Raw genomic sequence first — 24,703 nt, forward strand, 5'->3', positions numbered from 1 at the left:
TTTTACTGATCGGGCTTAATAAAGCCGGTGGCGGAGGGAAATGCAGCAGCGGAGGTGGTGTTGGTGGTGGCTGTTCACCTTCTGAAACAAACAGGAAGCACACAGACCTCCTGTCCACCTGCGGGATCCGTGCTATTCGTGGAGAGGCTGTCGAGCGGTGTTGTCAGAAACGCGGACTCGCTGTGCGTGAAAGTAGCCTGGCCCACTCTGTCGTGAAGATAAAGCAGCACTTTTAACTTTCAGCTCTTCTGGCGTGTCCTCTGCGTTTTTAACGACCTCCCAGGAGAAAATTAATAAAGGTAAGTCCCACTTATAAAAAAAATCACTTCTTTTTAGCTGTGGGCTTTTCGCTCGAGGAGTGAGGACGTCATCACGCCAAACTCAGTTCATCAATTCGTCTAGTGTTGCATTTATTGCTGCTTATATTAGGCATTAGAATCCCAGCCCTGCCATGGAGAACGGTCACAACTTCAGCTAATCGTAGCAGTCCCGTTTAGCAGTCTAATCAGCCTACCCGGTGTGGTGGGCGGCGGAAAAACAACCATAGTTTTAAGTTGAAATGTTATTCTGATGTTCACAGAAGACCTTGTCGGTGTGTTAACCGTTTAGATGTTGTTTGAGGGGTAGTTGATTTCATCCTCGAAGCAAAACAAGTAACACATTGGCTTTATCATATGCTCTCTCCATACGAGAAAGGGATGAAGCTTTCCGGAGTGATTACTCCTCAGCTGAGGGGGACTTTGACGCTCGGTCATCGTGTTGTTAGTTTTAAAGTCGGGAACCTGCCCGCACCTTTAACGGATCTGTAGTCTCTGTGCAACTGTCAGCTGTGTGCATTTCATTGTTGAGAAATGGACCGACAGCAGAGAGGATGTGAAACTTAAGGGAGCAATTCGCACAGTCAGCTTTTCTGTAATAAGCATGATGACCTTTTTGTTTTTATGTCATTATGAATCTTAAAAAAGAAAAAGAAAAAACTCAGTAATTTGGTAAACTTGAGTGGGGTAAAGCTGCTACGTCAGTCTAAATCAGGGGTGGGTAACTCCAGGCCTTAAGGGCGGGTGTCCTGCAGGTTTTAGATCGGTCCTTGATCCAACACAGCTGATTTAAATGGCTAAATTACCTCCTCAACAAGTCTTGAAGTTCTCCACAGGCGTCGTAACGAACTAATCATGTGATTCAGGTGTGTTGACCCAAGGTGAGATCTAAAACCTGCAGGGACACCGGCCCTTGTGGACTGAGATTGCCCACCCCTGGTCTAAATGATGATCTGACACCTGTGTGGGGGTTTTTTTGTTTTGTTTTTTTTATTTTAAGTCTTGTTTGACTGTCCACCCAACATAATGTCTGTTCCAACTAGTCAGATGTGCTTTAGAGGTTGTATGAGACCATGCATGATGTCTACCTGAAAGATGCACAAACCCACTGGATTCATTTATAATAAAATGTGATCAGTCTTGATAAAAGTCACAATTGGCAACATTTGCAATCAGACTAAATTAATAAACAAAAACGGCTGTGTTCTCTATCACTTATAGTACACACTGGGAAAACACACTGGGAAACATAAGTAATCCCCTGGAGTGTTGCTACTTGGAGTCAAGTGTTTGTGTTAAAGACAGAAGATTAGAAGTGTGGCCCATAGAAGTGTCGGTCCCTGTAAATAAAGCTTTACAAAATATGGGTCTGATCTTAAAGTTTGGTTGGAGTGAAACAGACCTTGATCACCTTCACTGGACCTTAGAAGAATCTTAATAGAGATGCGTGATATACAAAAGTATTTTTAAAGACCTTTGTGCTTGTCAGTCCACAATACGATGAACACTCTTGAAGAAATTGAAGACTATTGCTACTTTATGTAGCTGTGAGTGTCTGAGATCACAATATGGAGTCCAGAAAGAGGTGAAAAAGAATTCAAGGGTAACAGCAAGCAAGCAACAGCACTGAGATCTTTGCTCATTGTCTATATTATTACAGGGAAAAGAAACACCACGAAGGCAACTGCTGCTCTCCAACAAATACTCATGCTCTTCTCAAGCTTACAAAAGACCGTCCCGATTTTCTTTAACATTTTTCTGTGGACTGACTTTCAGTGACCTTTTGGATAAAATGCACAATGTTACGTTTTGAATTTTTTTTTTTTTCTTTTTTCGTTTTTTTTGTTGTTTTTTTTTAAAGTCTTGTATATCTACAGTGTAACATTATCCCAACTATAAAGCATGGTAGAGACTGCATTATATTTTGGGCAGCAGTACAACTGTACAGAAGTACAAGACAATCACCCAAAGCACAAAAGTACATAACCTATAGGAGAAAATGCATGCTTTGGGATGGCCAAGGCAGACCTGGCCTTAACACAACTGACATGGTGTGTTGTGACTAGAAAATGCTGTTCAACAAAGACGTTCCAGAAATATTAACTCCCATCCGACATGATGCTGTCGGATGCGAGTTACTGCTGTTAAAGAAAATTCTGTGAGTTACTGAATTAAAGATGTGCCTTACTTTTTCCACCCTGCACTGATTTCCCCAAGAGCGAACTACTTTTAAAAAAAAATTGTTTTCGTTTTTTTAAGAAATCAGTGCAGAAATCGCGGTGTTTCCAAAGGTGCAGGAAATTGCATCCAAACCTACTGATCATGTAATGTACGACTCAACAGTTGGGCCACTTCCTTAGACCTATTTTCATTCAGGTTTTGGCATTTCTAGTAAACCAATGGCTTTCTTTCCAATTAACCTGAGATCTGTGTTTGTGTATGTGCACCTTAGTGTTAGTAAAGTCATTACATATCCTTTAGCTCAGTCTTAAATTTTTATTGTGAGTTTAATTTATGTGCATCTAGTTAATCAGCAGCTCAGTGGTGGTATATTGCAGGCAGCAAAACAGATGATACAAACACGCAGCTTTGCTGGCAGGCATGCAGCCACGGCCACAAGTCACTTTGTTCTTTTGGGCATTGTAAGCAAAGGACTTGGTTTTTCAGATTATCTAGAAATTTAAGTACCAGTGTCCATGTTTGAGTCCCCCAAAAATGTAAACACAATATTCACTGCAAGCAAAAGCATTGCAAATGCTGCCTTACTGAGTCCTATTTTATGTATCCCACACAGTTACACCTGCAGTGTATAACTTGCAGCTGAAGATCTAAATCTTTGCAGACAGTAAATCTTGGACCTACACAACATTTTATAAAAAGGGGGAAATAATTTCCCAGGGGAGCTGAGCAGTATTTGCTGCTGCTTCTGTGGCATTTTGGGAAATATTGATGCCCAGTTCATGTATTTTGATATTATTTAAAATGGGCAATGCTCCTGCCTACCGTGTGTTGAGCAAGGTCTGCTGTCAGGTTCCCTCTGAGGTAAAGTTGGAGAACACTGATAAGGCTAACTGACGTCACTCCAAAGACATGAGCCAACAATGCAGCTATTTATTCCAAGCCAGATTTGGTTCCAAAGCAGGCCCCTGAGAAACGGGGGCACAAATGAAGGCAGAATTCTAAGCAAGTGTTTTCACAAAAAGAAAAAGTTTTTACAACTGTGGTGGCGCCTGTGTCACACATCATTTTACTTACAAGAATGAACGCTATTGTACACTGAGGCTGTTTTCTGTGAGGATTTAGCTAGCTGGTTAATAAATGATGAATACTAATGTGTACAGCTAAAGTGGAGACAAAGCCAGGTGGACTACAAGTGGAAGGAAGAGTGTATTAGAGGTCCCAGTGTCAAATGGTGTGGTGTAGCTAAGGCCCAGTTTAAAGGACGAATGTGACTAATATAGTCAGTTACTTTACATAAAAGCAGAATGGGTTTGTTTTCAAATCCTTTGTCATAGCTTCTTCATAGTGATCAGTGGCACTCCAACACTTGGATTAGTGCACATCATAACATCAAGGTTTTATTGGCATATAGCAGCATAGTAGAACTGAGCACACAGTGCAGTCTTAGTATTTAGACAGTGGTGTTTTTCGTTGCTTTGGCTTTACTCCACCAACTTGGATTTCAAGCAAAACAATGACTCTGAGGTGAACATGCTGACTTTCAGCTATCAGGATGTTCACATCCACTGTGTGAGCAGTGTGAGAAATCTCCCAAGTCGTAGTTTAATTTGAAATGCATCATCCATTGCATCATACTTTTGTTGTTTTTGTTTGTTTGTTGCCAGTATGGTCCCTCTCTGGAAGGTGACAAGTATGGCCCAAATTAAAGCACAGTTATGAGTAATCATTGTTATCCTTGAGCAAAACTGACGACCAGGATCACGAAGCCCCATTCAATAGAGTACAAGGGTTCACTGACTGGTTTGAGGATGAAAGGATAACCCATGTGTGAACTTTACTGTTACTGTCTCTCAACTTATTGAACACCTCTACAAGATATGACATCATTTTTGACTTTGCAGATGCTGCGCTTCATTATCAACAAAATGCTTTTTTTTGGTATTTTTGTTTTTTACCTTTTAGTTTGCCAATTTGTACTAGACTGTAAACATTGTGATTGCAAACACAATGGAAAATATTCAGACTTTCTTCAACTGTCTCAATACCCCATTTTAGCTGTTGAGCAAGATTCCCAAGGATTTTTTTTTTTTTTTGTAATTTTTTTGCATACTATCCTCTTTAACTGGAAACTGTCAAAGAGTATAATATGTTGTTTGATAGCACAGTATGCTCATAAGAAGTGTGTGTGCATGTGTCCTGCTTTTGCAACCAGAATTGTTCTATTGGTGGTGTCTTTAAATGGAGCACATAGTTGTGGTTTGCAGTTTTGGGGTTGTTGTTTTTTTTTGTTTGTTTTTTTTTTGTAAATTTTCTTTTTTGTCATCCCCCATTATCTCGATCTCTCTCTCTCTCTCTCTCACGGACACACACGCACACCCACCACCACAATCTCTTTGACACTTCCTGCTGCTATACTTATAAAGTAATGGCTTGCATAACATCCTCTCAAAGAGCAGCATGTAAGATGGCCAGTAAAAGTAGTCTTCTTTCATTTGTGTGTGAGTAGGTGTGTTTGGTGTGGCACGCCAGTTTGTCTGCTAGCTTTCAGGATCACACTTGCATTAGATAAGCCCTATTTAAGACATTATGGTCAATGAAAATGTTCAATGCCGCTAGCTGGTCCCAACCGCTCATTATAAAACTATACATAGAAAAGAAACTGCCACAGCTAGAAATGTGACTGACTGTGAGGTGAGAGTGGCCTGTTGGAATTCTCCACTCTGCTGCACAGCAGGCCGGGACCTGCCAAGGAATGCAAGGAAGACAGCAGGAGAGGGTTAGAGGGGGAAGAAATGAGCAGATTGAAATATGAGAGATAAATCTGTCTGTACCCAAGCCAGATGTGGTCACTGACATATGTGGTTAGACACATCCATCCATTCATCCAGTTTCTTTCACTTATCCAATTCAGGGTCATAGTTGGGGTGGATAGAGACATATTTACCCTTGTTAAATCTAATGGTCAAGTGCCATAAATCAACTCAGGTTTGACATAATCCTTTGAATCATCAATAAATCTTGTTCTATACGCAAACATGTTTACATAGTGTCAGCTGTGCAAAGGAAGTGCATGTTCTTTGACTTAAAATTTTATGATTAGAATCTAATTTAGATGCTCACTTGTCAGAAAGCCACAGATCTAAAAAGCTTTGAGAAAACAGGAGTTTAAATCTGGTGTTTTCTTGCATTTAAAGTTGTTAGTCAGGTGTTGAAAAGCGGTCCCTAAGCCAATTTGATGGCAAGACAAAGAGTAGAATTCAGTTGATCTGCATTACAGGTCATCAAGTATGAGATAAGTGTGTTATGCACCATTGCGTATCCAATCCTGCGTGCATGCATGCATGCAGGAGCTTAAACCTGTCACCTGATTGTATTTGGGCAAGTTATGTATACAAAGATGCTCCCAAAAGGTTAAAGCTGGGTATAAAATGATCACTTTTGATGTAACATGTTTTTATAACAAGTTTTCCATGAAGTGCTCACTCGTCTGACATCCCTGCAAAGAAAACGTTTGATGTTGAGTGGATGTGAAAAGCTAATCTGAGATGAGCTCTGGAGCGCATTCCTAGCTACACACTGTCCATATGAAAACATGGCAATGTCTAAGCTATGATTCAGTTAATTGTGTTTTCAGGTGAACACTGTAGTGGTGGATCATTCAAACATGGGAGTTCATTTCGAACACGGGAATTAAAGGCTGCTTATTTTCTTACTGTCTGCCCACATAGCACATCCAGTAAGGGGAGCATCTATGCAGAAAATTAGATTATCTGTTATGACATTACTACACTACATATAAATAGCTGAGGCACTGATGATAAATTGAATTTCTGATATCAGACTGAGGATTGTTATTTCAGTATGTTTCAGAGAAGAATTTGGGGGTTTAGATGTCCGTCAGTGTGTTTTGTCTTGTTTTTGTTAGCTTTCTAGGTTGTAGTGACATTCTAACATTTCCCTAACTGGAAGACACTGACAGGTTTCTAGTGGTTGTTTACCCAATATTTAAATTGTTATATTGGCTTAGGCTTAATTAAAAAATAGACCTTCTGCCTAATAAGCACAAATAAAATCTTTTTTTTCTTCTTTTTTTTATTAGTATTCAGGTTTATTTCACACTGACAGCCTCATCCTGTAACCTCTGAGGTCAAAACCTTAGCCCGATGTCTCTATAGCAACACTTTCTCGCAGCGCTGGTTCATGTCTGCCAAAGCTGATGACACGTGCACAGACGGTGGCATTTGTTTTTCACAAGGCTTGGTGTGTGCACACATATCTGCATATGCACGCATATGGTGCGTTCACATGTTACCAATGTTCCCTCACCCACACATCCATGCAAATGCTTAAAACTGGTAAGAGTTGTAATGATTAGAACGGCAGCTTGAATAAGTTGCTGTTTAGCATACACATATTAAAGAGCCGATAATCTGTAAACAATCACATCGGTTTTAACTGCCTTTTATTGCAAAGGGATGTCTTCCAACTTCCTGCTGTCTTCATGTTGTCCTTGTGCCCTTAAATTCCAGATGATGACGAGACTTTTGGTCTTCTATCTCTTGAGGTCTGTTTCTTGCTTCTGTTCTCCTTTTTCTCCAGTAAACGAAGTGATCTCAGTCAGAGGTCACCGAGTATCTGTTTTGTTTTGGCTTGTGCCAGTGTGTGAGCTGCAGGGAGGGACCTTTGCTCTGTCAGCCCTGACAGAAGGTAACTGATTTACAGTGTCCAAGAGGAACTTTTTTTTTTTTAAAGACTCAATGCACAGATACTCTTTCACACCACCCACCTGAGGGCAGCCTCACAAACAGCCACTATAAATAGAGATTGAAGCAAGCGGCTAAAAAAGGGGAAGGTGTGGGTAAAGGCTAAAACATCGACTGAATGGGATTTTATCAAACACTTTAAAAAAAACAGCAAAAAACCCAACTTTGACTGTAAAAAATGAGCCTGTGTGTGAGTCTCCCATATTTATCGGTGATTGAGGGTTATAAACATCCCTCTGTGCTAATGAGTGGGTGTGTATTGTTTTTAGAAGGCGACAGACAGTGGTCTATTGTTTACCGTGAGGCAGTGATGACGCATGGTCAAATGTAAGGCCCCTTCAGACCACACTTGGTTTGGGGAGTGCTAAAAATGTGCATACTAGTGCATTCCTTCTGCATGCTTTAGCTGTTGAATTCTTTACCTGGCACCATTTCGGCCCGTATCTCAAAGCAGCAGTTTGTAGTTGTCGTTAACAGCGAACATTTGTTTTTAGCGGTCTGCTGACATCATACATCATGCACTATATTTATGTGTTGGCTCTGGGGTTAAGTCAATGCAAGGCACAATAAACACACAGTTGTGTAGTCAGACAGGGAGTGCCCTGTAGGACATTTGTTGGGTGCCCTGAGGGTTGCATAATAAAGTAAAACACCTGATTAAAATCTGAGCTCTCGCTGGTCTCTGTGGACTGGAGGTTGCAAGGAGGATACTAAGAAGAATAGCAACAGGATAGCTGCTATCCTGGCTCTCAAATAACTTCACAGTGTAATCAATGTGGTCAGAGTACATCTGGGCAGATAAGATGCTCCTTACCGAGGACTGTGAGAAACTCTGCTGGTGATAAAGCCCCCCCCCCCCCGCCCGGGCCGTTTTAAGACTCCGCATTCCTCGCATTCCCGTACCAGAGGATGGGTGGAGGAGAGGAAGGGTGTGTGGTTATACGAGGAGAAAGAAACTCCCACTGTAGTGTTTCTGTCACTCTTATCATTCTGCAGGGAGTCTCCGAAGATGAGAAAATCCTGCGTTAGGAATCTGTGTGTACCATAGCCTAATCCCTTTTGCGCAAGATGTACACATTACACTTGAGGTTAACGTCACTCACTACTCTGCATTGCGCTGGGATTGTTTTCCCAGTGCAGTTATCTTACAAAAATAACTTGAAGCTCAGGTACTTATTTGCTTAAACAAATGAAGTCTTCCTTACGTGACTAGTTACTACCCTGATAATGTAGCTGGAAACTTCTAGCTTCAAGTAAAGAGGCTATTTCAATCAAAATTGCCAGTCTGGAATTTTTATTATTAATTGACTTGGAACTTGTTATTTTATTAATCTTGAGTGTTCTGCCTTCTCTTCTCATCATTTTCAGACATGGTTCTGTTTATGCTCCATTGTTTCATGTGCAATGCCACAATAGCAAGAATTTGATGATGGGTGTCTTACTTCTGAGCTTGTAATTTAATCATATATTTAGTCTTCTCTACCAGCGTTAAGCGGAATAAAACGATCATTGTTCTGCATTCCATTTCACGGTCATACCCTCGTTTTTGTCTTGTTATAAATCCGGTGAATCCCTTTACAGCTTTCAGCACTTTTCCTCCATCAGGCTCTGCACTGTGTGCAGGGCTTACACCGCCCTTGTTGCCTTCAACACCAGAGGGAAAAACAAACGCCATTAATGTTACAGAATTGATGATCAAATATCAGTTCTCATGAAATCAGTGATTTGACGAGTTCAGTCTCCTTTACTCAGTTAAAATGAATGTTTAAGAGGCAAAATCTGTTCATGTGTGAGAATAGTTGCTTGGTTGTTATTTAGTTGTTGTTTGTCAGCTGTAGTTGTAATCTTAGTGTCCTCACTGCAATTGTTTTACAGTGGTCTTGTTTCCGTGTGCAAGAGGATGGCAAAATGTCAAGATGATATGAGCTTTTGAGTCATTTGTCCCTTTTGTCATTTGAGTGAAGAAAACACCTGAATGAGTGTTACAGATTAAACGCAACATTATTTGTCTGAATTTTATAGTTCCTGGAAAATCACACGAGTGCTGGTGAGTTAATGAGTCCAAACTTAAGCATCTGTGCTGATCTGTGCTGAATGATATCTCTGGAGTCTGCGATGAAACACGTTATTTTCGACTCTGTCCCGAAAACAAACTGGCAGCCACTGGCATTACAGTGAAGTTGTTTTGCGCAGAACAATGAAAGGGCTAAGTTTGGGGTTTGCCCTTCAGCATAAACGTCATCCCTGAATCACTCCATAGTGAACCCTCTGTGCTGGTTTGGAACTTTTTCTTAAAATCTCAAACACACGCTTGCTGTGAATCATGTGATACTTTGAGTCAAATCCAGTCAAGGAGTTAAACATTGACCATCTCTGGCCTGAGATTTTATCACTGTTAAACAGCACACTTCCTGGAACTGGTCACCCCACGTGCCTTTCTCCTGTATCTGTGTGCGACGAGTACGCACACAACATTTTTATCACATTTTGTAGTGAAAAGCAAAGTCTTACCTCTTTCTATTAATTTATTCTTTGCACTTTCATAAGTATACTCATTCTTACTTGAAACGTCTGAGTCTCACACACGCTCGGTGCAGTTGTTCTTCTCCTAGTAAACAAGAGCATCTTAACCACAGGGGGCAAAAACGGAAGTTTACCAGCTTCAGTCATTGTGTGCATTGTGTGTCATCAGTGGGGTTGTTGTTGTTGTTGTTGTTGTTGTTGTTTTTTTTGTTTTGTTTTGTTTTTGTTAGACGCTGTATATTTGTTTGCCATATCACCTGGTTCACATCTTGGCTTCCATAGTTACAGCTCTTTGAACTGTAGACAGAGTGTACAGATACAGAGACCCATCCACAACACTGCTTTGGGTGTTATATACAGTGCAAACAGAGGTCAGGTCCTTCAAGTCTTGTTTGAAGGTTTTGAGGTACCACAGAGTTTTCTATATTTTGCCATGAAAAGTGGGAAAGAATTAATAAATCTGCTTTTTATTTTACTGAATTTTTTATTTTGCAACACTCAGGATTACGTCTTGAAGGCTTATGCTTACTGACTCTGGTAATTTCCCGTCTTTTGGGATAAATAAAATGTATCTTATCATATTGACCGATATTTTGTTTAAACGTCAAACCTTATCCTTCCACTCAAAATAATTTCCCCTGTTTAAACTGATAAAACATATCTAGATGAGGTGAGTCATCCACTGCTGTTTTTCAGTCAGTGTTCAAAAGATGACACATGTGCTTGTTGCTCCAGAAGTTACAAATGCCTGCTGGATGAGTGTTCTTGACAGGCAGTGTGCCTTGTCGGTCAAACTGTCTCCTCCAGGACCTGGGAGCATGAGGTGTGATTAGTCGTCATAGAACAGGGGTGTCAAACATAAGGCCTAGGGACCAGTATCAGCCCAGAAGAGACTCCAACCCAGCAAATGTGTTTTCATAGGTTTTACAACTTTTCCCAGTTATAAATTATAAATAGAAATGGTTAAATGACAGAAATGTTTTTCACTGATATAGAAAATTCAGTTTTTGCAGTGGATTGGCAGTAAAATAAGGAAAAAAGGCAATGATATGTAAGAACTTTTACACTTTTATCATTTAAGCCCAAAGAGTCGTGCTTACAGATTTTTCACTTTCTTTCTTTGTCACGTACAGAAACCGACACACACTGTTGAAATTAACCTTTTTCTTAAACTACACATTTGCTCTGTGAAATATAACTTCCTCATACCGACTGATGGAGTTTCACCTGTCTGGCACTGAAGCTCAAAGTAGGCTGTATGTGGACCAGGGTGTTAAATGAGTTTGACACTCCTGTCATAGATGGAGGCGGCAGAGGAAAAGATTCTAAGAAAAAGGACAGTTAAGAGGGTCAGTAAGGAAGTTTTGGTTTCAGTGCTCAGCCTTTTCTGTTTTATATCAAGTTGCAGGTCAGCTGGGCCATGGAGGTAACACCAGGTTGACAGACTTGTTTATGGTATAATTTCTCACTTACAGAACCCGTCTCATTCTGTTTCCGTTTCTCTGTATTAAATCCCTTTTTTATATTTTCTGTTTATCTACCATCACCTAAACATCTTTTTTTTCTTCTTTTTTTTTTTTTTTTTTTAACTTTCTCAGTCCACAAAAACAACTACAGAAATGAGTAACAACATGCGATGCTTTCCCCTCACCCTGACACTTTGTTCTTTTTCTCTATCAGATGCAGTGTCCCAGAAGCTATCCAGATCCCCCCAGCCAGGAGCTGAGCCACAGGAAATAAGAGACTTCAGGAAACGGGTAATACATGTGCGCGTAAACATGCTGTATCTTGTAATTTTCTTGACCTATTTTACCTGTGATGCTGCTTTGTGCATGTGGAAGAGGAGGAATAGCGCTCTGTCTTAGCTGGAATCTGGGAGAGTAGGCCTCGTCCTGACAGGCGGGGAATGTGTGGAAGCCAGCCAGCATACCTTACTTCCATGTCAGAGATCAGTGTTACACCATGTTGGTACACTCACTGCTTTTGGTTTATGATCCTTTATATCCTCCTCTCTGGGCTTTATTACTGTGGATCTTGTCTGGACATACAACAAAATCGAAGTCGTGCGTTGTTTATTTTCATGTCGCTGCAGCTAGGCATGGTGATTAACCACACACACACACACACACCCCCCCCCCCCCCCCTCCTCCTTTTGCATCTCACTTGACTTTAGTTAATGTTGTAAAATCATTTAAGGTGCCGCTGGCCTTGGCAGTCATTTCCTTGCTGTACAACCTTCAGCCAGGCTTGAGACTGTTTATGTAATATTGTCCTCAGTGCAGGAAATGGTGGCTCTGTGAGCTGATCTGCAAGTCTTTTTTAAGAACACACATGATGATTTGATGAGCAGTATGTAAAATTAACCGTTTGATGACACGCAGTGCACTCAGCATTAGTGGTTTAATTTTCAGTCCAGCCCTGACTGTTTTGTTTCTGTCCTCGCTCATGCCTTCATTTCCTTTTACAAGCAGACTGAGATGAAGCAGTTTGTCAGTTTGACAAAATTCTTTTACAAAGTCTAAAATAATTGTTCAGAAATCAGTCTTAAAGTGAGCCTTCTCAAAAGCTCTCCACTGAGAATCAGCAGATCTGTGATGGCGCTTGCTAGTCCAGGTGATAAATAGAAATAAAATGCAGTGTTTCTCACACACAGGCATTAGACAGGCAGGTTGCCTAGGTTTATTAACGGCCTGATAAGTAGCTTTGGCAAATAGTTTCAGCATTTTTAATCCAATTTCAATCAGTTTACCAGTGAACCTCTTAAGTCCTCTTGGTCTTATTTTGGCTCTTCCCATCTTGTCTGCCCCCTACTGCCTGGCTCCCTGGCTGTTATAGTGGCCCTGGAAATTGTGCAGCTGTTTCTTCAGATAGGGTCTTATTCCAGGGTCAGACATCCTTCTGCTCTGGAGATCCACTGTGAAATGGCAGGCCACTCTAAGCAGGAGAATAACTGGCTCACATGCCTCTATACCAGGCTCACTGATGCTGCACTTGCACACAGCTCCCAGCTGTAGTTGAAGTGGTGGTGGGGTTCATCCACAGGGTTAGACTCCCTGAAGAAGCAGCTGACTTTTTCCGCAGGGATTTTTTTTTTTTTTTGCTCTATGTAGTAAATGAAACATTTGCAGAGGAGCAATTCAAAAACGGTTTTAATTAGTAATTCACCTAATAAACCCTCCTTGTGTCCCCTTTCGCAGCGTACATATACATACACATGTATGGATATGAACATAGCCCAGGTACAAACACAGTCTAAATCTGCGGGTGTGCAATGACGTGTGCTAGCTGCAAATGCTGACAGAGTAAACACTGGGTTAACTTCCTTGTCCTCTCAATCACAGCACTGTATAACTAGGGTTTTACAGGTGCAGTTTTGACATCTGTCTGCTTAATAACCACATTTCATACTGTTAGTGTCTGTGGCCAGTAATCACCAGTAATTGGTACGGTTGCCTCCTACCTGCACTGAGTTTCTCCCCTCCCCCTCACCCTTCTCTCCCACTCAAATGTGGAAAAATAGCTAGATCCAATTACTCATGCTGTGTTCCTTCTCCATATCTTTCCACTAACACGACTGTATTAGAGGGTTTCCATTTTTCATCAGAAGCCAGTTGAGGGTCAGTCTGTGCTGACCTTTTTGTTTTTCACAGAAATGACCTCAAGTGTTCTCATTCTTGCTTCAAATATTAACATCAGTGTGGCTATAACCCTATAACACACAATCCTAGGAAGCCCAGCCCTTGGGCTTATTCTTAGGAGTGTGTTTGCTTGGCATTATCGTTATGGCATTGACCTTGCTCCCCGTGGTATTACAGAGGTTGCATATAATTAGACTGGTGTGTGATTTTAATCTGAACAATAGGACGAGAACTTCTGTATTTATCTAATTATAGATGGGCGTAAAGACAGACAGTGCCCTCACATGCTGCATGATGTTTTCTGTCACCACAACGTGTGTGTCTCTGTAGATAACTGATAACTGCACACTTGGCATTGATTGTTGTTGGTAGCATTAGCTTGAGTTCTGTATTAATAGACGCCAAAAAGGATGCAGTTGCAGATGAGCGAGTGTAGAGTCGAGCTGCCCAGAGAAACAGATGGATGCATAAACTGAAGAGGCGGACATCAGCGTGTCATTTAGCGGATCTAAGTGTTCCCAGCAACTCGGTCACCTCTACAGTGACATGATAGCTGGAGCCAAGAAATGTCTTCCATTTCCAGGCTTGTGTGTTTCATTCATTGCCAGTGTGTGGCTCTTTGTTTATGAGGGAGATAAATGGCTGGGAGACGTGTGCTGAAAACTCAGCTCTCTATGTGTGTATGTGTGTGCCGTCCCTGCTACATTTCACAGCAGCTTAGTGTTATATTTGTCCATTTCTTTCCACTGTTTTCACAAAATAATCAGTTGCTGCAGTCCTGTGGAGGCTATGTGACAGGCTGGGATTTTCTTCAAGTCTATTTTCAGGCTTTTCTCTGTGAAAGGATCTTGTTGCAGTCAATTGTTCTTCTGACAGTCACCTGAACCGCAGTAAGCTGTGTTGTTCTGTCGATAAATTTGTTGTTTCATTGAATTCTGTGAGACAAAGTGACCCGATGATTGTACATTTGGCCTGTCATAAATAGAGCTGAAGCAAATGGCCTTCCCAGGGGGCTGTGGTGGAACTGTCTGTGGGTGGAGGGAGACGCAAAACAAGAATCCTGGGTAAGATAAGAAAAACAGCCACATGCAGGTGCTGTAAAAGCAGTGGGAGGTTAGTTTTTGTAGGTTTGTCTGTTTATTTGCCACATTTATTAACACAGGCGGCACTTACAGCATCGACACCTTAATGCTTAAGTTTGGAGCATTGTGCTATGTGTGAGTTAGCACTTGTCTTATGTTTTCTACAGCTAGTCCAGAAGATGCATAACGATGTATAAATAAATCTCGGGTATACGGCTACACATCTAAAAGTAAATCCAAGCCCTTATTGGATAAAGTGGAGACATGACCATGTGAATTTCATTTACAGTGGCAACTGTGAGAAGATGTGCTCTCAAGGAAGGTAAATGTTGTAATCGGGAATAAATTGACCCCAAGTGATATAAGGTGTCCAACATGCTCACTCCCTCATATCATAGCTGTTCATTGTTTCCTCTTTGTCAGAGTTTCCGAGGAAAGCTTTCTCTGTTCTTTTCAAAAACAGAAGCTGTTGTGTCAAATCGAACAAAGGCTAATCCTTATGTCACCCTCACAGAGCAGCTTGTAGAACAGCTAACCACAAAACGGGAAGAATTAGCCGGGCCACCTCGAGTCGCCGTGTACGTCGTCTATGAGTTAATGGATGGTGATTCCAAAGAAAGTCAGACTTTCAGGCTTCTGTTATGCAAATTGGTTTTGCATAACAAACATTTTCCATGAGTATGCTTTGTCTGTGTAAAAAAAAAAAAAAAAAAAAAAAAAAAAAAAAAAAAAAAAAAATTTCTGTAAGAGAAGGGGACAAGAGGTGTAGTTTGTGTAGATATGCTTGCGATTAATTTTTTTTTCATTTCCTCTTTCACAGAATTAGATTGGCAAGGCTCACTCTATATATGGGGGTTTATTTCCCCTCTAGGGCTTCCTTTTGCCTTTGAGTTAGTATCAGAGCTTGCTTTGAATAGTCGTATGTGGTCGTGCTCAGTTTGCATAGATCTTTAGCTCTTCAGCAAAAGTATGTTTAGCACCAGCTATGTTTGGGTATGTTGTTTGCATGTCTCATATGAAAGCTGGATTAACGGTGTTGTATTTAAAGCATCTCTTACAAAGCAGTTTATTTACATATGCTGATGACCCCGGTGTGCGTGTGTGAGAAAGCTACTGAAGGTGTGAGTAAGCCGCCTGAGGCTGCACATCCCACACAGCAAAATATGGCTAGCACCGTGTGACGACGATGCCCCCCTTCAGCCTCTGTTTTTTACTGCTCAGTATGTGTTTGTTGGTCTGCGAGGCCAAGCTGGCAGGGCAAGGGCAACACAAGGGCAGTGTTTGTGCAGGGCACGGGACTGGCCTTGGTGACACACACGTACACATACAAACATGCACGCACACACTTGGCAAAAACAGAGGCTTATTGTGGATGCCAGGCCCAGTTTGGTCCACCCACTACAGTCACACATTGTATCACATTTTGCATTTTATCTCTGCCTTTTATCTCTCTGTCTTTTTATCTCATTGTCTATCACTGATTAGTCTGTTTTTTGTTTTTGTCTTTGCCCCCCCCCCCCCCCCCCCTTTTTTTTTTTTTTTTGAGTCTTTTTAACATAAGTTAACTCATGAACTTAACATTCCCATTTATTTTCTACTGCACCTGTTTCCCTTTTTAATTCATCATCTTTTCTCCTCTCTTTTCCAACCATCTCATAACTGACTGCTTCTCAGACCCTCCTGAATAGTCTCTAACATTCCCTCTTTTTGCTCTCAGCCCTGAAGTCTGACAGTATAGTCACAGAGATCTGTGCTGGCGCTGCTTGTATTTATATCCGTACGTAACTTCCTCATTCGTCTCGTGTCTGAGAAGTGAATCAGGCTCTGTGGAACATCACACTTGCACATCAGACTAACTCTCCCACTGTTCTGTCACCTGCCTCCTCACAGACACCGACTGTGATGGAAGCTAAAAAGGTGAACACCTATTCAAAGTTTCAAAATCTTCACTATGCTGGTTTCATTTGTAGTAATTATTACTTAATACTTAATATTACTTAACACAGTTGGTATTTTGCAAGGATCAACAGCGTTACAAGAGTAATTGTTGGATCTGCACCGCTTTGTTATCTTCTTGTGGAAAATGTACTCAGTGATTCACCACTATCCCAATATGATGCACCACTGAAGCATGATTATGGTCATCATTACAGGCATTTTCATTGTTCTCTGGCAGTTGGGCACCTACCAATTTATATACTGCTGAAAACTAATTGGTGGAATGGGGGTGGGCACTTCAGTGTCTTTGCCATGGACATTTTGCTATATGGACTCAAGAAACTAGGGTGTGTACCACAGACAATGTGCTAATGAGACAGCCACTCTCCACCCGGCATAGTCACTCCATAGGCTTGTTGCATCTTTACATGTATGCAAGTTATAATATAGTTACATCTTGCATACATGAATATTCAAATGTAAATATTCTATTACTCTCAGACATGCTGAATGTGACTAAACTAACCTAGGAGAACCAGCTGTACTTTCATTGAACATATTTGTTTTAGTTGGGATAAAATGTGTCCTCTTTTAAAAGGTACCTGTTGATTAAGGGGATGAGATTGGAAGGGTTTTGGCTAGATCATCTCTACAACCCATACTTCCACTCAAAATCGGGTTACTGATAAAGTCATTGGTTAGAGCAATCAAAACTGTGACTTTCACAGGTCTCTCATTAATAGCGATGCACGAACCAAAGCAAGGATTAAAAACACTTATAAAGACCTGAGTATTCATGGACTCAGAGTAAGACCAACTTTCTCTTCAGATTACCATCTCCTAAGGAATGGTCATCCTGCAAAATCTAATCTAAGAGTCTTAATGGAAAGATGTAAGGGTACCACAAAAGTCTCAGAAAAAGTATTCAAGCATGTTTCTATGAGCGCACAACACTTCCCGGACATTGTGTGGTGGACACATGGGATACAAGAATGCACTCTGACAGAAATTCATCACTGCACACCAAAACCTTATAACTGTGAAACATGGTGGAGGGAGCATCATGCTTTGTGCCTGCTTTGCTACCTGGACCTGGAGCTACCATGCAGTCATTTAAACAGTGATTTCAATATTGTTTGTAAACCTTGGGAATCCCTTCAAAGCCCTTGAGGCTTGCACAGTTTTTTTTTTTTTTTTTTTTTTTTTTGTTTTTTTTAAAGCTTGGTTAAATCATACATCAGAAGACAAATCTTCATTCCGTTCTGCTATATTCTGAACATAATGAGCTAAATTCCCTGGGGTCTTACTCATTCCCTTTGGGAAGGAATATGAGAAGAATTATGCATTGATCTAAAAGCAATCTGTGGTGCACAGGAAAAGGATGTTTCCATTGCTCTGTCTGTCATGCTTCATTTCTCCTCCACTCAGCTAATGACCCGGTCTTCCTGATACACAAATAGAACGCAAGGAGAGCATATTAGACCTTTTGCTGTCATTCAAACTTGATACCATCTGAACGCAGTCTTGCACAGTCACAATCTATCTGGCAGAGTGGCACGTCATGATGTCACAGATGGATGTAGTTTGATGTGGTTGTGCACAGTTGTCGCAAGAGATTTCTCAGACGTGGATATTAAAGAAGATGGAGCTTTGCATGTTGTTTCTTTTCTTGTCTGTGATGTAACCGTGTCATAACGGCTTGGATATGATTAGTGTCAAGGTGGATGATGGGTGATGCAGCATCTGTCACATTGATTCCAGGTTTACTAGTAATTGTCTTTATTGTAATGCATCAAAAAGTTTGGCAAAAAGTGGCTCAGTGAAGATGTAATAACCTGTTATTAAAGATGGTGTGATCGCGATGTCACGCTCATTTTCTGGCTTCTCTACTGTTTGTCTCTAATATTTATTCATATAGCCCTGAATAAGGCAGTGCAAGTGATACCATGTTCAACAGCAGTGTTTTGGCCTCACTGGTGGCCAAGATAATCGCTCTTGAACATACTGTGGAAGGATTTGCTTAATTTACTTTCTATGGAGCCGCATGACAAGAGTGGACACTCTTGTAAAGTGTGTGACAGATTTTCTATGCATAAACAAGCATTATTATGCATATTGTATAGTACATTGCATATACTGGGTATTGTATTGTATATTGGGTAGTCTACTACACAGCAAATGCCTCTTTAAAAACTGGTTCTGTAGTGATTTTAAAAAAACAAAACAAAAAACAAACAAACACAAAAACTGTCCAGTCTGTGATTCACCGTCCACAAGTTTTTATGAATGGCTAGTTGGGACTTTTTCCCCTGGTGGTTTGGTTTTTTTTTTGTCACTCACTTCCTGTCTGGTGTCATTATTTCCTCTTTAAGAAGTGGGTGTATACCCTTGTGTCACAGGAGCCAGTGGCACATGGCGCACTCCTGGCTGACCGGATGTGGTTTGTTCATGTCAAACCTAAAGATACGCACACATGGCCACTTACTTCATTCATATGTTCTCCCAGATACAGTATGTATGTTGTCTTGTGACTGAGAATATTGTTTTGTTGATGAGTTGGTTTCATTTCTGGTCCCTGCTTGTTTCCTATGTTGTGAAGAGGATTTGGGTTTTATATCATCAGATGAGTCATGTGGACAATGAACAAGAAGGTGTTCATTACAAAAGAAAGGATGTTGATTTTGTTAGAAATTGAATGCTTTAAAGATGAAGTGTTTATAAGAAAGTGTCATATCTCGCTGGATACCTAAAATATTACACCGCTGCATTACTCGGCAGTCACTTCCGTGGAAATATGTCTGAAAAGTTGTGTGCACACAAACATGTCTAACCACCGACACAGTCACAGTGTGTCACAGTTGAAGTGACCGTTATGCCTGAATGTGTGTTTACTGTCTACAGCCACCACCTATGTCCACTCCTAATGACAGTAAGCAGTAGTACTACTATTACTGCTTCATGGGTGAATCACAGCCAGGACTACACACCTCAGCTGGCCACTTATCCACACAGCTGCCAGATAAACTCATACTACGGAGCTTAACAGCTTTTCAGTCAACCTACACACAGACTAGACTGTAGCTGATTCAAAGCAAGCGTTAAAGTTATGAAAAACAGTTGATTCATGCCTGCCTCTGTGGCAGCATACCAGTCTGTAATACCTGAGGTAGTCATTTCCTGTTGTTTTTTTGCTTTTTAAGTAAACGTAACCCATTTATTAAAAATAAATGCCTTTATCTCCCACCGCTGATTCAAATTTTAGGGGGTTTTTTGCCATCTGTGATATGAATGTTTTGTCTATGGGTTGTGGGGAGGGAATAATCTTTGTTTATACTCTACAGCTTCTCAAGCTGAGTTTCATTCTGTGCCATTGTGGTTTGTGGCTGAAACTGAAACAAGAAATGTGGTGCAGGTGCTAATATGCAAAGTAGTACACTGTACACCGGTATACCAACACTGCTGGCATCACTGCTAAAGCTCTGTTTGCTTACTATAACTAAAAGACTCATTTATATAGCACCAAATCATTTTTAATCAATGTGCCATTTAGTTTATAAAATATCTGAAATCTATAGGAAATTACTAAGCCTAAAGTAATGTTTAATAGTTTTTGAATATGTTTTTGTTTTTTAAAGACTCTTGTTTTTAATCACAGTGCATAGTCACGCCCACATCCAGGCAAATATACGCACACGTACACACTGCATGCCCAGAAGTGGAAAAGCTGACTCAGGCAGCGTCTGTCTTGCATATATTTGTCTGTATAGTCATTTACAGGAGCACAGTGGTTTGGAGTTAAGAGGTGAAGAGGTCCTAGATCCTCTTTGTGAATTTTTATTCTTAGCACAGTGTGAAGGAAAATGTGTCACAGGACCCTTAATCACCAGGCATGACCTTTTACGCATACACCATTTATTTAAGCCCTGCTCTTTTTTTCTTTCTTTCTTTTTTTTTTTTCCTCTTTTCCTTTTTTTTTTTTTTTTTTTTTTTAAATTACTTGTACACAGAGATGCACAGACACACTCACTCCATTGTAGAGAGCCTCACAGGCTTCTTACTGTTAAACAGAGAGAGCTTAGAAAGGGAGTGCTGAGTAATACCAGTGTTACTGTTAAATGCATCTGGGCATGAAAGCGTCACAACATTCAGACTAGTTCTGTGGCGTGAACTCAGTGACTGCTTGTTTTGGTTGTGGTGTCTGCTAAATATCAGAAGTTGTTAGTCAGGGTTCTCCTCTACCTTTTTGTTAATTAAATTAAAAAAAAAAATCGTAACAAAGGAATTACTTCTCTTGTTTTACTGGTCTCCTTTGATTTACCCACAAATCCCGTTCCCAGTGCATTGGCAGATGTCTGATCAAAAGACTAAAGGATTCTGGGATGTGAATAGAGACTGTAGCCATGTTCTTCCCAGGCAATTTCTTTTGTTTTCTTTTTTGTTTTGTTACATTTGTGAGAGGTTAATTCTGAAATAAAGAAATGTTAGACAAGAAATATCAATTTGTGCTTTGTTTTTTTTGTTTTGTTTTTTTTGAAAGTGTTGCCCAATAATCTTCCTCATATTGCACAGAAAACAAAGCACATCCAAGTAGGATCATATTTCTGCACCTCCAATCATAAGGGGTGATCAGAGTTTGCCTGTGGAGTTCGGGAATGGAGGCTAACATCGTGATGCTTTGTTTACTTGGCCTAAAGTTGGCTAACTGGATGTGCCCCTTCAGCCTTCTCTGTTTGTTGCCACATGAAACTCTTTCTTTAACTGAGCTTGCAAAGCCGCTTGTTCTCCTCTGATCCTCCCGCTGAAACCTGACCTGGCAGCAGACCTCTGGCTGACTGCCACCACATCCTCAATAACCCTCCTCACCTGTGTGTGTGTGGTATGTGAGAGCGAAAGCGGCTGAGTGTGTCTGCATCACAGCAGGATGAGACTGTATTCAAGCTGTCCGCTGTGAAAGCGTCATTTTTGAAGCATATAATTAGAGAGAGGGGTGTTACATGCGTAGATGAGCTTGCACATGCACTCGTTCATCCACCCCTGATAACATGGTGCTGTGCTGTCAGTGTTTCAGACAGACATGGTGTCAAATTACTCGTGTTTGTAACTGCACACCTTTGTGGCGTAACAAGTTTGCCATTGTCTGACCTGTGACTGTTAGTCTCAGTGGCTACTTGTGGTTTTCTGTTTGTCGTGTGAGAACGCAGAGCAACACGAGCACAGACTGTCTGGAGTATCTGTTTTGTTTTTCTTTTAAAGTATGTCAAGGCAATGGTCTATAGTTCCAGAGCATACAGAAACACGCACGAGGCTGATGCCATTTGCATGGTTGATAATGTTAAATGGCTGGGATCGTGGCTCCAAATGCACCGCAGATATTGCACCACACTCAGACACGTGGCAAAATGGTTGCTCATATACGGCTTGCATGAGCACTTAACATAGAGGAGAAAGACCATTAGAGGCAATCAGAGCTGTTGTTTTTAATGGGCTGATGGAGCTGGAATGGAGATGGCCCTGTGGCCTGGAGGAAGAGTTAATGTCCCGGGCCACTCGAGGACAACGTAATGAGAATGCAGGTGGAAGTGGTGCGATGGTGCAGCTGTGGTTGAGGCAAAGGCCCAAATGGAAACCAGACTGTGGAATTTTTTTTTTTTTTTTTTTTTTTTTTTTTTCTGTTTGTTTTGTTTTTAACACCAGAAGATGGAAACTCACTTATGCCATCTGTATGGAACTTTACGAGGTAAACGGGGAGGGTGCATGAGTTTGTCCACCTGTCTTTGAATTGACTATATACATAGTATGTGCCGATTACATGGCTTGGGGACTTTTTGCATCTGCCAGTAATGAACTGTTACAAAAATAGCCTCACCATGCTCACTTTCACTTTGGCACCAGCCTCTGAGTCTGACATATTCGGTAAATGTCTGTATACATGATTCATATTTGTGTGCATTCCTATGCATGCAGAACCCCGTTGCAAGTGTTTTCATTGTATGTGTGGTTTGTTCCGGAGGCACCAGATTGTCAGATGAGGGGAAGGCAGGCTGAACTTTTGTTCTGTTTGCTTAGTGGGCATTCTTCTGAGCTCTGGCCCTCTTCCAAATTAAAGCAGCGGCCTCCCACTGGACTCGGCGCAGCGCTTCCGTCACAGGGACACAGTGACACTGAATCATCTGCGCCTGTCAACTTCTCGTTAATGAATGTGTGAGCGTAAAAACAGCACAATAGTGGGGCGTGTTTGTGTGTGTATAACTGGAACTCTGATTAAAAAGTTGGTGTTGTTGTTTGGTGAGGCTGGATTATTTTTGGAGTCTAAGAAGCGGCTTGCTTTTTTTTTTTTTTTTTTTTTTTTTAAGTTTTGTACGAATGCCAGTTTGAACTTGTGGCAACTGTTTGCTGGGTTGTTGAAATGCAGTACAAGTTGAATGCGTGTACATCTTATTCTCGAAAAGCCTTAAACATCTCCTTTTGGCCATATTCAAATCTCTCATACATCAGTTTCAAAATGCTATCAGCTTGCCTTTTTAAGTTAGTCGAGCTTATTCTGGGTTAGGTGAGGAATGACTCATTATTTGGCATCTGTTAGTGGTTGAGTTGTTTTTGTTTGTTTACAGTAGAATAGCAACAGTGAACCTAAGTGTACAATTTGTTTGTCTCTCCAGGTCCTTATGGTTGAGGTGGTGTTAACTGCCTCTTGCCATGCCTCCCGCCATGACAGACCTCCTGGACATATGGGCGGCACACTCACCCCTGGCCGGACACGCTCCGGACCAGATCACTGTGGACTTTCTGCTTCCCACTGGTATTTATATCCAGATGGACGTTCCACGCGAGGCTACAATTCAGCACATCAAACTGGTGAGTGGCATTGGGTTGGTGACAGCACAGGTTTCCTAAGCAACGGGTTTATTTAAAGGTTTTTTTTTTTTTTTTTTTTTAAACCAGTGTTAATATTACACACCAAATACTTAATCAGTTCACATAAAAATCAACTGGGAACTTACTTTGAGGACTTCCTTTGCTTATTGTGTAGTTGTTTCTGCATGCCTGTAGGCCTGCTGTCACATTAAGGGAAAACAGAGGCTGCAGCCCAACATTCAGACAGCTGGTCAGTCAGTCAGACATTATCCAATGCCTGTTTTGACAGAGGTGATTGTTGTGGCTGGCAGAGTGTTTTTCTGTTTGCAAATGGCTGAAATCGTGATGTCAGCTTATAGGTGATGATGCCATATGTGAGTGGAGGTCAGAAGTCAAAGATGTGATTAGGTTTAAAAATCTAAGAAAATAACTTTGAGGCATGTGTCAGCGTAGGTGTTTGTGTGCGTGTGGCCCTCATTCACAGCACAATCAGATTCCTTTTGTAATGACTGACTATATGAGAACACAGATGCTCAGCCCTAAGCTGTACCAGCTTCTGCAAAGGTAGCATTTATTGCTCTCAGTACAGGGCTGTTTATTGGATTGCGCAGAATATTTATTTTTATAATTCTGGTGTAAAACAAACATGTGCTGCACTGAAACACAAAGTCATTATTTCCCCAAAAAGGGCACCATTTAAAGCCAGAGGTGGTGGGTTGTTGCTGTGTGTACAGAGTGTCTGCTATTCATTGACCGCAAGTCCTGATTTCTCTCTGAAATTCATGGATATTTGAATTTATTTTTTTTTCACTGAGGTCTGCGTCCTTGCACACTGGTATAAACCCATATATGCATGTGTTTGCATTTAAAAAGCACATAAACCTGTGAATCAAACAGAGGCTGTATGTGTGAAAGGCCAGAGGCTGTTAGTTTAGCTAAAGGGTAGAATATTCTTTAACCTTTTGCAGGCTTTCAGACTGTCTGTACAAAACTCTTTGTTAGTGATCATACGGCCAGCAGCGGGCTTGTGAATGACTGTTTCTTTCATTCATAAGCCTCCATTCATGTTTTAGACTACAGCCGAGCTCCCCAAAATGTTTTACAGCGATTCTGGGAAATGACAGTTATCATTTGAAACTCTTTATTTTCCATTTGTCACATGTTGAGATGACTTGCTCACAAAAACAGTTCAGAGAAAGTAACTGTGGGAAATGTTTTGTTTGTGAAGACCACACTGTTTGTGGAGAGGAGAGAGGAGGCTTGTTCTGTTTTGCCAGAGTGCATCTCTTTTTCCTCACAAAAAGACTCGCTCTTTGACACCCATCCTGTGATCATGCTGTGGGGGGGCAAAGGGGCATGAAGTGTACCACCAGGGGCTGGCAGGCAGGGGAGTCGTACTCTGATTG

At 41.1% G+C, this 24,703-nt stretch overlaps 1 protein-coding gene across 1 annotated transcript in view; it reads left to right on the forward strand.

Moving 5' to 3' along the window:
* The window catches only part of pik3cb (phosphatidylinositol-4,5-bisphosphate 3-kinase, catalytic subunit beta), a 50,271-nt gene continuing 25,568 nt past the window's right edge, over positions 1-24,703 (forward strand). Inside the window, exons 1-3 of the mRNA XM_019345087.2 lie at positions 1-299; positions 11,465-11,541; positions 23,102-23,297. Of these exons, the coding sequence (XP_019200632.1) occupies positions 23,139-23,297 (159 nt within the window). The 5' untranslated portion in view covers positions 1-299; positions 11,465-11,541; positions 23,102-23,138. The remainder of the gene's footprint in view (positions 300-11,464; positions 11,542-23,101; positions 23,298-24,703) is intronic.

The sequence above is a fragment of the Oreochromis niloticus genome, linkage group LG14, assembly GCF_001858045.2.
Source record: "Oreochromis niloticus isolate F11D_XX linkage group LG14, O_niloticus_UMD_NMBU, whole genome shotgun sequence".
Lineage (NCBI taxonomy): Eukaryota > Metazoa > Chordata > Actinopteri > Cichliformes > Cichlidae > Oreochromis > Oreochromis niloticus.